Source organism: Podarcis vaucheri (genome assembly GCF_965113315.1).
Source record: "Podarcis vaucheri genome assembly, chromosome: 6".
Classification (NCBI taxonomy): domain Eukaryota; kingdom Metazoa; phylum Chordata; class Lepidosauria; order Squamata; family Lacertidae; genus Podarcis; species Podarcis vaucheri.
The window spans coordinates 7,241,622-7,254,059 of NC_138764.1; the positions used below are offsets into that span (position 1 = coordinate 7,241,622).

Genomic DNA, 12,438 nt, shown 5'->3' on the forward strand with positions numbered 1-12,438 from the left:
AAAATCACTTTGCTTCACATGCTAATCATCACAGGACAAGGGGCTGCATGCCAAATAAGGTGAACATGATTAGTGGAACTTAATCCTTCCCTATTGTACCAAGTCTTAGGTTCAAATCAAACCTTCCATAGTATGTTTGTGAACAACATATCTTTATTTATGGACTCAGATTAGTAGCACTTTCTAAACTTCCTTTCTTCAGCTAAATGGCTTGCACGGCTACTCTGTGTCTTCTTCAGTATTGGCAAGAGTTAACTTCCTGTTTTGGTGGTTCCTCTCTTTCTGCAGAGGGAGAACCGCAGGCTACAGGAAGCCAGCATGCGGCTTGAGCAGGAGAACGATGACCTTGCCCATGAACTTGTAACAAGCAAAATTGCTCTACGGAATGACTTGGACCAGGTGAGAAAAGCCTTCATCAGTAGGCAGGTATGAGCCGAAATTAGAGAAATCACAGTCTTAGGTTTTCAATTGGAGAGTAGAATTACAAACATTATTATTATTATGGGTGGGTGGTTCATGTTTGTGAATGGTATTTAGTGTTCCAAAATGCTGGCCTAAACCTTTAAAACCCTAAATGGCTTGGGACAAGGTTACCTGCAAGATCCACACCTTCTGTAAATAACTACCCAAACCTTAAGATCCTCTTCAGAGGTCCATCTTCAAGTTCTTTCACCATGTGATTTTAGTGGTTGCTAGGGAGAAGGCCTTGGTGATGGCACTCAAGCTGTGGAATAACCTCCCCAGAGAGTCTTACCTGGCACCTTCTTTGTGGTCTTTTCATTGCCAGGTGAAGACCTTTTTAGTCTCCCTGTTTTAAACTATGGGATCTTAAAATTGGAACTTTTGTATGTGGTGCATTTTTAGTTAAACTGTAAATTTGGTTTTAGGTTTCTCTCACTGCTGGGAAATTTTTATGCTGCAACAGTTCTTTTATGTTTTTAATGCATAGCATTTCTCATTTTATATTTTTGAGGTACCAAAAGAACTATGTCATTGGGTTGCAGATATAAATGAGTCCTTCTGGCCATGCTTACCATTGAGCTCCCACATGGCCCATGAGGGATTGTGGTCCTCAGGGTGAAAAAGGTTATGCACTCCTGAGTTCATGAAGGCCAATCATTCCCCCACTTTCAGAGAAACGGCTTACCATATCCTTAAGACAGGTGCTTGGATAAAAGAAGGTATAGACCAGGCTTTCTCAGCCTCGGCCCTCCAGATGTTTTGCGATTACAATCGGCCAGGCAGATTCCCCCCTGAGTGGGCAGTATGCACAGCGTGGTCCTGTGAACCCTCATTGCTCTGCGCCCACCTGGCAGCGGCAGCATCAGCAGTGAGGGCAGGGCTGGCGCGGCAGGTTTTCTTCACCCTCTGCGCCTCACCCCCTGTCCCTGCTCCCGTCCGGTGCGTGCATGTGTGCCCCGGGTGCCAGCAAAGGATACGACGCTGCTCTTTCCAATAGCCTTCTGCATGTTTAATTAACTTAAATGAAAGATCAAATGACTACCCATGTGTAGATTTTATTGTAAAGAGAGATGTGGGAGGCTAATTCTCTGGACCCAGTATTTGCATATAGATTATATCATAATGTTGTAAGCGTTTATCTTCAAAGTGCCAAGAGAGATGACAAGTCCATACATATATACATAAACACACACAAGCACACACCTCCATGCAGATATTCACACATCTTCAGGGGAGTGCACATTCCATTGATAATGGTAGCTCCACATAGAGGCTCAGATAAATTGTGTTGTTGTTGTTGTTTAAGAGCCAGTGTTGTGTAACTGGGACCTTCTTTGAATTCTCAGGCTGAAGACAAAGCAGATGTTTTGAATAAGGAGCTGCTTTTGACCAAACAAAAACTAGTGGAGACTGAAGAGGAGAAGAGGAAACAGGAAGAAGAAACAGCCCAGGTAAGAATAGTTTCAGTGATCAGCAGAGGAGGCAACTAACCTATATGCAGAATGCTTAAACACGGTGTATCAAAAGGGCAAAATAGAGAACTTCGACTAAAGATCCCGTGAACAATCACGGGCACTTTCACACTTCACAGCCTGACCATGAGAGACCTGTTAGAGGCTCGATGTAAAATGCATGGTTTGATTGATTGCATTATATCCTACCTTTTTCTCCAGGTTGCTCAAGGTGGCATACATAGTTCTCCCTGCTCATTTAATCCTCACAACAACTCTGTGGGGCAGGTTAGGTTGTGAGGGGCAGGGACTACTCCAGGAAAATTATTATTACCATTAATAATAATAATAATAATAATTAATTACACTACACTGGATGTAGTTGTGTTCATAATAAATAGCTTCAGGGAATCTCCCTGCCATGGTCCAGACAAAAATTGCCTTACCAAAGGTGATTGCATTTCAAGGGACCTCCACTAGCAACAGTGGGAACAAGTTTAGCCCTTGTGCTGATGTTGGGCACCATTAATAATGGCAGAGCAGGAGGCAACATCTGGTCCTTGGTAGGCAATTCCCTGGGAAGTTCTCCTGGTGCCTCTCCAATAATTTCCAAGCAAATTGTCCCTCATGTTAATTAGTGCACCATTTGGAATTTTCTCCTTGGGCACCAAATGTGTTGGGTCAACCATGTGCATGTTTCCAATGCTTTGATCCGACAACTTCATGTGAATTACCCAGCCAATAAATGGAGGTTTCACACTGGTGTATTGGACCCATCCCCTCTGCAGGCAGTACTGACAGGTAGGTGGGGCCATCCACCTGCCAACTGTCTAGTGTCTTAATGGTGGATGAATTTGCCCACCTTCCAAAGTTGGCCTGGGAGTGGGATTTGTTTTGCAGAGAACTTGTCAGTGAAGCAGCAGCCAGCAGGATTGAATGCTCTATTCATAAGCTGATGTGGAAACCGGAGTGCTTCTCTCTGTAGGAGCCTGATCAGGATTTAACACCCCGCCCCAATCATCAGAGAATGTGGGGGTTTAAATCCTGCAGATTTAGCTGTGCATACCTCTTCCCTATGTGCATAACCAGTTGAAACACATACACACCCCACCCAAAAGCTGATGTCACCCTGCCCATCAAAGTGATGACAGGGGTGTGGTGTCAGGAAAATAGCCTCACGGCCCAATTTTAAACCTTGATAGGTCAAGATTTTCTTCCAGACTACAAATTCCCCTTCCTTAATTTAAAGTATGCCAAACAATGGGAATTTCTGTTGTTCAGAAAAGGATATGAAGGGCTCGTCCACACTTCCGCTTACGCCATGCCTGGAAGGCATGGGTCCAAGCGGTTTTCTGCTTGCCCTGCTCCTTTCCAAGGGAAAACCTGATCTTTACCAATAGAGTGGAACACATGGCAACCCAGGAAAAGCCCAAATTGACTTTTGCTCTAATTGAGCACTAAAGAGCAGTTTATCCTGGGAGAAAGCAGTGGGACAAAAGGAAGTGTGGAAAAGAGAGCTCCATCTGGATAAATGAACACAACTAAGGCTATAGTTTGTTTAGAATTGCTGTTGCAACCCTACACATAAATATGCATTCAAAGAGTAAGGTGTGTCAGATATGCAACCTTTTACTACTGAGTGCAACAATATAAAAAGGTAATTGCACCATAGTGACTAATCCATGTGAAGTGAATATCCTTGTGCATGTAATATATTTGACCAATGATTGCCTAATATGTGCCATGAATTCTTCAGGTTATAACATCTAATGTATGCTTGGGGCAGGAGAAGCCCTGGAACAGCATGCAGGGGGAGAAGAAGAGAGTGATCAACCTTAGCACAGGGCTGTATTTCTCCCACCATCTTTGATGAGAAAACATTGTACCAGAGACACACTCCTAATGATTCAAAATCCAGAGCAAATAATTATAGGAAACATTTACCCTAGACTTTAGGGATTATGGGTGCAATCCTAGCCTGGGACTAAACCCCATGGGATTCAGTAGAATTGATTTCTGGAGTAGATATGGTTAGAATTGTTGCTATAAAGTGTTAAGATTGAGAGTTGAGAAGTGAGAATATATAATATTGTTGAATAAAGGGTATGTTTCAGAAAGTAATTAGTTAATTAAGTGTCTGGGATATACCTCAAACTTTAATGATATGTTTTCTCTCCTTCTGTATTAAAAGTTAAAAGAGATCTTCAGAAAACAGCTAGAGAAGGCAGAATCTGAGATAAAGAAGACCGCAGCCATTATTGCAGAGTATAAACAGGTAATGGGTTTTAAGAAATGTTTTCGTTGAGATTCCTGCGCTGCAGGGGGTTGGACTAGATGATCCTTAGGGTCCCTTCCAACTCTACAATTCTATGATTCTATGTTTCATCTCCGCTTTCACTATGTGTAAGTTTCTGAAGAGTAACTATGTATACCTATAATTAAATAGCTAGCCACCCACTTCACAATTCAGGAACAAGCTTGTATTTCCTGCCAGTCAAGTCCGTGCCAAATGTTAAGAGGAGAGTTTGTCAATACTAATTTATAGAGCTAATAATCAGACTTGCAAATTCTCACCAATGGCCTGTGAGGGAGTGACTTTTATTATATTTAATTAATTAATTAATATTCCCTCTTTCTTCCAAAGAATTCAAAGTAGCATATTTGATTGCAGGTGCGCTGAGTTGGGCCCAACGGGTGTGTGTGTGTGTGTGTGTGTGTGATCACGCAATGCGCCTCCTTCCGTCGGCCAGGCCTGCCAGGACATGTGGGCATCACTTTGAAGATCGCCAGAGCACCTTCCTGGAAGGCGCTGGCGAGCGTGGGAGGGAGGGGAGAATTTGCCCAGCGTGCCCACCTGGGCTGGAGAGGAACCCTAAGGATGCCTCTTGTGGCTCTCTTTGCATGCACATTGCTTGGCTATTCAGAGGAGGGGGAAGGCAGGCAGCCAGGAGCTGCACTTGTAGCTGTTCTCGGCGCTGAAAGAAAGCAGCAGCTAGCGATTCCTGAGCCTCTTACACGTGAATCACAAAAAATCTCAAATTGGCAGCAGCTATGGGTCTGCCTCTCAACTCCCTTCCTAATCCACCTTTTATCAGACATTCAGACTAGCCATGGGCAAAAGAAAAGAGGGGGGGGGATAGTTGGGGAGGCTCTGTAGCTCTCTCAACACTCAGCCTTACCCAGTCCCAGCCAATTCTGGCCTTTTCTCTCCCTTGCACGCACACTTCTGGGTAGTTTTCGAGTGCCCAAACCGAAGTCACTCCTGAAATGCTGCAGCCTTCCAGCCACAACAGCACCGGTTGCTTCAGGGAATCCTCCCTCTTTTTCTGTCTCCCCCTCTTTTTTGCCCATGGATCGGAAAGATCACAACAGGATCTAGTCTCCCTGCCACCCTCTCCCTCCCCTGCAAAGCTTTCCTGCTGAGGAGTCGGTGCTGGACCTCATGTGGGCCTTTCTGATGGGGGAAGCCCAACGGTAGACAGTCCAAGTTTGCAAGGCTGCCCCTTTGCTGCCCAGAGTTGCCTCCGGCTGGCCCAGGGGAGCTTCCCTCCCATCTGAGGAAGGAGCGCTTGCCTTCTAGAACCATACACTGGAGCTTTCAGCTTTGATGGTGCCCCCTCATCACAGGATTGCCGGTGGGTCTGTTCAGTTGGCGGGTGTCAATTTTTGACCTCCCGCCCCTGTTGGTGCTCGCCCAGGGGCAGGGGGTGATGGTGACCCCCTCAATATTGGGGGGCTCAGCTCCCTCCCTTGAAATATTGAGGGGCTGAATGCTCCTTGCGCCCCCTGTAGCCAGAGTCCCTGCTTGATTGCTTCCCCTTCTCCTCTTATTTTATTCTCACCCCAGCCCTGTGAGGTGGGTTTCGCTGAGAGCTAGTGACTGGCCCCAGATCGCCCAGTGAACTTCATGGCTGAGTGGGGATTTGGATTGTGTTCTCCTAGGACCTAGGGCCCACCCACACTACCTGTTCATTAAGCATTCATCCTCACCTGGTCTTTACAGAATATCTATTCTGATTTGTTGGGAAGGGGGAGCATATCATCCTGCTTTCATCCTCATTTGCTTGCCCATTACATCTCACCATTAATCAATTGTTTATCCCAAACTTTGAGTGAATTTCTCTGTCACTTTCTTAACTGCAAAAAGTCACCTCTTTTTAAAAAGTGGATCTATTGTGACAGAAAACTTTAATCCATTTTAACTGTGCAAGCCTAAATTTCTGGTAAGCGATTGAATCCCTCCCCCAAAATACTGATAGTCTGGAAGTGACTCTAGTATCCTAATCACTTCGACTGACCTTTGACAGAGTAAAGGCTTTCAAGATGCTAAAAGAAGAGGAAATGTCAACACCTTGGTTAAATATGTTAAATTTTCTTTTTCCTTGAGAATAAATGTTATTAAAAATTATCTCCTCCTAGATTTGTTCTCAGTTGAGTAGCAGGCTGGAGAAGCAGCAGGCAGCCAATAAAGAGGAACTTGAGGTGCTAAAGGTGAGAATACTCTGAGTCTGACATGCATCTACCTCAAAATAGTATTTTGAGTGTTATTATTAACAATTGTAGGTCTATAGCAGGGGTGGGCAACCTAAGGCCCGTGGGCCGGATGCGGCCCAATCACCTTCTCAATCCGGCCAATGGACGGTCTGGGAATCAGTGTGTTTTTACATGAGTAGAATGTGTGTCCTTTTATTTAAGATGCACCTCTGGGTTATTTGTGGGGCATAGGAATTCATTCCCCCCCCCCCAAATATAGTCCGGCCCATCACACGGTCTGAGGGACGGTGGACCGGCCCATGGCTGAAAAAGGTTGCTGACCCCTGGTCTATAGGTTGGCTGTCTGGCAAAAAGAAGGCCTTGGTGGCATTTCAGCAGAGGGCAACGACGGCAGAACTCTTTTGAAAAGGCTTTTAACATCACAGTGTAACTCTTTGTAAAAAAATAATAATGCATGGATCATTTTGTGATCTGAGCTGTGCCGTTCAGGAACTATTACCACAACACAGTATAATCAATGACTGCCTGTTGAATATGCAGTTAATTAGATATTTATATTACACATGGGATGTACCTTTTTAACAGCTGTGCGGTTTCCTAGGTAAAGGTGCAGCTCTTCAAAGCCCTGGAGTACTGTGAAAAGTTTTGTCTGCTTTAATTATTCTGTCTGACAGTTAAAGGTGTAGAAGTTCCAATGTGGAAAGGCTGACCTGCCAAAAAAATACTTGGAAGAGGCCTTGGTAGATTCATTGATGATTTCTGTCACACTCACCTGAACACAGGAGTGCTTTATTTGTGGGCAGGGCACACACACGTACCCTTAAAGACATCCAGCACCTCTTCAGACCTTCACATGTTCTTCACTAAGGACTGAAGTGGGCTTCTAAGTGCATTCTGTGAATAAACTTAGAAATCTTCGTCTGTTTAATAAGGGTTCTGATCACAGATAAATTTTTAAGACAGAATGTGCCTGGAGTGGGAGAAAGTTGAGCAAGTAGAAATTCACCCAAGCAGAATACCACCCAATGTGTGATGTGAATATGATTTAGTTTTCTGAAAGTGGACATGGCCAGTCTCTGGCACCAACAATGTATTGAGGTCTCAGATTTTCATGCCAAACTGGTCCCAGATGATGTTACACCTTTTTACAATATGTTGTCTTCTGGTATCCTTTTGGCCGGGAAGAGCCACATATCTGCCCAGCGACTTTGTAGTTGCAACTCACAACATCACCCTAGCATAGTGAGCAGCCTCTTTGATATCATAACTATCAACTGACTCTCTGGTTTGACTATTTCAGGGTAAGGTGATGGCTTGCAAACATTGTAGTGAAATATTCAGTAAAGAGGGGACATTGAAAGTGCCTGCTGTACCGAGAGAGAGCCCAAGAACAGACACAGATGATGAGAAAGATGCCCTTAAAAAGCAGCTGAGAGAGATGGAGCTGGACCTGGCACAGACCAAACTTCAACTTGTGGAAGCCAAATGCAAAATACAGGTAACGTCATTCTATGCATGCTGTACTGCATTGCTGAAAATAGGCTGTTGTTGCATCTCTTGATATGGTAAAAAATGAACTATACCTTTTCTACCCATCTAGCTGTATTGGAGGGACAGATAGCATGTTTTTGAGGCAAACGTATTCATTGACAATGAAGCTTTCTTTGGTGGGACTCCTGTGATGAGAATCTTGTGACTGAATCCAAAACTGCTTCATCCCCCTGGTGTAGTGACACAGAGGAATAATCTACCCCTTCCATTCTGCACGTCAATTGCTGGCAGGGCTTTGGGGGTGCAGTGGGGAATCCACAGCAGTCTAGTCCCCATTTGGATTCCTCTGTTAATTTTCAGGGGGGGCTGCTTTGTCTTTGCTTCATTAGAAGAGAAGGGGTTCTGGGGTTTTTTTTTAATTTAATTGTTCCTTGCAAATCTGTTGAGAAGGATTTTCATAATAATCTTTAGAAGGATTGACACTGAACTTTTTAAAAATTAAAACCGTACAACTCACAATTACATTGTTGCTGGCATCCACCTGTCTCAAGAGACAATGGAGTGCACTTCTGGAAGTGAAGTAAAACCGAAACATTAGCAGCACTGAAGTGACCTCCCCGGGGTGCAAGCCTGGGCAGTGTGGATGGAGGTCCTGGGCTGCCCAGATGTCAAGAACTCCCTTTCAGCCTCGCTGATATGGTCCAAAGGAAAGCAGAGCGATACGTTTGGCCCCAGCTTGGCTGCAGGAGTTGCCAGGAGGCGTAGAAGGCACCATCCAACTGATTTAGAGACTCCACTGGATTTGTGTAGGGTTTACTCCTTAGCCTTTTCTTCTCCCAAAGATATCCCACAGGCCAATGAAGGTTTAGGACCAGAGTTTTCCTTCTCCTAGATGGGCTACCTTTCCAGGTTGATGCCCCACTTGCCTCTACAGCACATGTAGAAACCTCCTTCCGACCGCTGAACCACTGTTGGTCTTGTCCACTCAATCTGCTAGAGCCTCTTTCCATGCAGCGGAAGTCCCTAGGGTTAAGACCCATCAGCCAGCTTCACTTGCTGATCAGTCAAAGCCGTTTCCAGGGTGTGACCACTGTCACACGCTGACAGCTTCCAGAGCCACAGGTGAGAGCGGAGTGCAGGGTGGGGACCAAAGGGAGACAAACTACCCCAAAGGAGCACAATGTGTCCCTCACCAGAGGTAATACCTCTCCCCTAACACCCAGTACACCTTACATTACATTGTAATGTAATGTAAGCAGATATATGTTGTTGCTGTGTTTATCACATAGACAATTATCCATAAACTTGGGAACAATTTTTATTAAACCGGTTAATTTCAGCAAAGCATGACTCAAATGTCTAAGCCCTGCTGAATAGTTCTCTGATCAGCACCGGACTGCTTTCATTTCACAGGAGCTAGAACACCAGAGAGGAGCACTTATGAGTGAAATCCAAGCTGCCAAGAACTCTTGGTTTAGCAAAACCCTGAACTCTATCAAAACAGCTACTGGCACACAGCCACTACAGCAGGCTCAGCTGTCGTCGTCACCCAAAGAGGGCAGCACATAGTTCCAGCTGGATTCCAAGCACCAAGAGCACAATGGACAAAGCAGCTTGAAACCCCTTGGATATTCACCCAATAGCACCTGTTCAAAGGGGGAAGCAGGAGACAGGCAGGAGAGCCAGCCTGTAAACCAATTCCTTCAGTGTCTTTTATTTGTTCTGATGTGGCCCTTTCCGAAGGGAAGTTATTTAAAGAATCCTGTTATATGTGGAATACTCGTTCCCAGCTGCCTTGCCACATCCTGGTACCTTCATATTTTACATGTTATTTTGTATGCCTAGAAGTTCAAGTATGGGGAGCAAATAATTCAGAACTATGTGTTTCATATGTTGCTAAAAAATATTCATAATTATTTATAAGACAGTTTCCCCCCACTTTGGGAGAAGAGAGAGAGGGCAGGGTAAAATAATGAAGAAAAAGCACATTTATTATAATGCCGGAGCGTTTCCTGGTAGATCAGTTCAAAGGTTTACAGCTATTGTTGTACCCTGCCAAGATGCACCTGTTGTTTAAGGCCTGAGTCTCAGGCCACATCTATAACAAGTGGAACAACAGTAATTTTAAAAAAATAATAATCTTGTAATGCTACTAAACGAGAACATGCATAAAACCACATCTACTTTAATGCTGCCTTTAAGCATTCCGTAACTTATGCCATATATTGCAAATAAGGGAAACAGCTCTTTCCCATACCTCTGTTCTCTTTTGCCAATCAGCAGACTTGGGGCACATCTCACAAAAGCTCTTTGGAGCGCTCACCTTCAAAATGAATCGAAGCTAGCAGAGGTGAACTTCCTAGTGGATTGCATCCTTTGCTCTTTTGCACAGGGCTTGTGTAGAAGACATTCTTGGTCCTGGTAAAATGTGTCCAAAACGCTTTGATGGAAGGTGACCTTCACCTTTGACTGGCAGAACAAATTTTTCAGAAGATTCCTGTGTCTGTCTGGAAATCATACTTGTTTTATATCTTTCTAAAGTGCAAAAAAAACATTTGTTACATTTTTGAATTTAACATAAAATGTTTATAGAAATGCTTATTTCATGGAGAATTATACTATTGCTTAAATTGATGGAAATATTTTTTTTATTATGTGTAATGTGTATAATAATGTCTCACAGGCCAACATCACTACTGGATAAGAAGTTGGTTATGTACTTGGTTTCCATGTTATGAAAAGTGTTCCTGGGACATTGTTCTGTGCTGATTTTAATCCAAATTAACGCAATAGCCTATCAGTCAGTTCTCTACAATAAAGTTTAATGATGCTCACTTTGCCATTGTTGTTGTTGTTTAGTCGTTTAGTCGTGTCAGACTCTTCATGACCCCCTGGACCAGAGCATGCCAGGCCCTCCCGTCTTCCACTGCCTCCCGCACTTTGGTCAGATTCATGCTGGTAGCTTCAAGAACACTGTCCAACCATCTTGTCCTCCGTCGTCCCCTTCTCCTTTCCCAACATCAGGGTCTTTTCCAGGGAGTCTTCTCTTCTCATGAGGTGGCCAAAGCATTGGAGCCTTATCTTCAGGATCTGTCCTTCCAGTGAGCACTCAGGGCTGATTTCCTTCAGAATGGATCGGTTTGATCTTCTTGCAGTCCATGGGACTCTCAAGAGTCTCCTCCAGCACCATAATTCAAAAGCATCAATTCTTTGGCGATCAGCCTTCTTTATGGTCCAGCTCTCACTTCCATACATCACTACTGGGAAAACCATGGCTTTAACTATACGGATCTTTGTTGGCAAGATGATGTCTCTACTTTTTAAGATGCGGTCTAGGTTTGTCATTGCTTTGCCATTAGGAGTTTTCATTAGGAGTATTTGCCATTAGGGGTTTTCAACACTATAATGCAAAATTTGACTTGCTCATGATAACTGAGGGCCAAACCAAACATATTAATACTGTGGTTAGCAACCACATCTGGTTGTGGTGTTGTTTTTTATGAATAGTATGTACTGTGGGAGGGTATATACAAGTGAATATTATTTATTTGTGAAGTTTAAGTGGTTACAAAAAAAGATACGTAACACAGTTAAAATAATTATTAAAACCAGGCATTCTGTCAAATAAGTTTGCTTCCCTGAATAACTTGTATTATTTTAAGAGCAAGAGGAATTAAAAACAAGATGACAGAATAATAATCAGTAGCATAATATATATTCCAGAGTGAAATATAAGGTTCATATTTATACAAAGCATATCAAATAATCATTAATGCCAAATAAACTCAAATTTAGTAGAAACAGTCCCAAGCAGAAGAAATTGAGGAGTCTGCATGACCTCTGGCAGCAAGGATTTTATGAGTCAGTTTTTCAGAAATGGCAATAAGCATGACTTTTAAATCCACAAATTCAGAGAGTAACAGGATATGTCCTTCCATTCTTGAGAGATCACTAAATGAGCAGTAACCAACAGATACAGAGAAGTAAGCATTGGCACCATCAGAAATAGATAAAAAACACAACTTCGCGTCCACGGTGACCTGTTTGCCAACAATAACACCAATTTACCACCAGCGTCCAGAACTTGTGTACATAGTTACAGCGCTACCACATATGCCAATACGTACCTTGAACCTTAAAACCCTGCCACCATAAGAAGCAGCTGGCTCTTACAATATGAGCTAGCTGAACCTGTGTTAAAAACTAGTGGACTTGGAGGAGGAGTGGACCAGATCTTGTGCCATTGAGAATCTCTTTATTTGCCTATAGGGTCCATCTCCCAAACCAATTAAGACTGTAACAGCAGGGAATATATAACAGACTCTGCCTTTCTGAATCCTTGCGGCAGCTAATCATAAGGTTTTAGGGCTCCCCACAAACTTTTCTCCTTATAACTGCTGCTCTGAGTTTCCTTTATTCAAACCTCTGCTGCTGTTCAGCTTGCCTTCTCTTATGCTCTCCTCCCCAGCCCAGGCAAATCAAGAACTGTGATGAGATGCTTCAAATCCTCTAATGGGGGCTGAGCGATGACAGCCTTACA

At 43.7% G+C, this 12,438-nt stretch overlaps 1 protein-coding gene across 4 annotated transcripts in view; it reads left to right on the forward strand.

Moving 5' to 3' along the window:
- Positions 1 to 10,732, forward strand: part of RABGAP1L (RAB GTPase activating protein 1 like) — a 151,458-nt gene extending 140,726 nt beyond the window's left edge. For all 4 annotated transcript variants that reach the window (XM_082229046.1, XM_082229049.1, XM_082229050.1 and 1 more), the window contains 6 exons: positions 289 to 399; positions 1,809 to 1,913; positions 4,105 to 4,188; positions 6,333 to 6,404; positions 7,708 to 7,905; positions 9,312 to 10,732. In XM_082229046.1, coding sequence (XP_082085172.1) covers positions 289 to 399; positions 1,809 to 1,913; positions 4,105 to 4,188; positions 6,333 to 6,404; positions 7,708 to 7,905; positions 9,312 to 9,467 — 726 coding nt within the window. In that variant the 3' untranslated portion in view covers positions 9,468 to 10,732. The remainder of the gene's footprint in view (positions 1 to 288; positions 400 to 1,808; positions 1,914 to 4,104; positions 4,189 to 6,332; positions 6,405 to 7,707; positions 7,906 to 9,311) is intronic.
- The last annotated feature ends 1,706 nt before the right edge of the window (positions 10,733 to 12,438 follow it).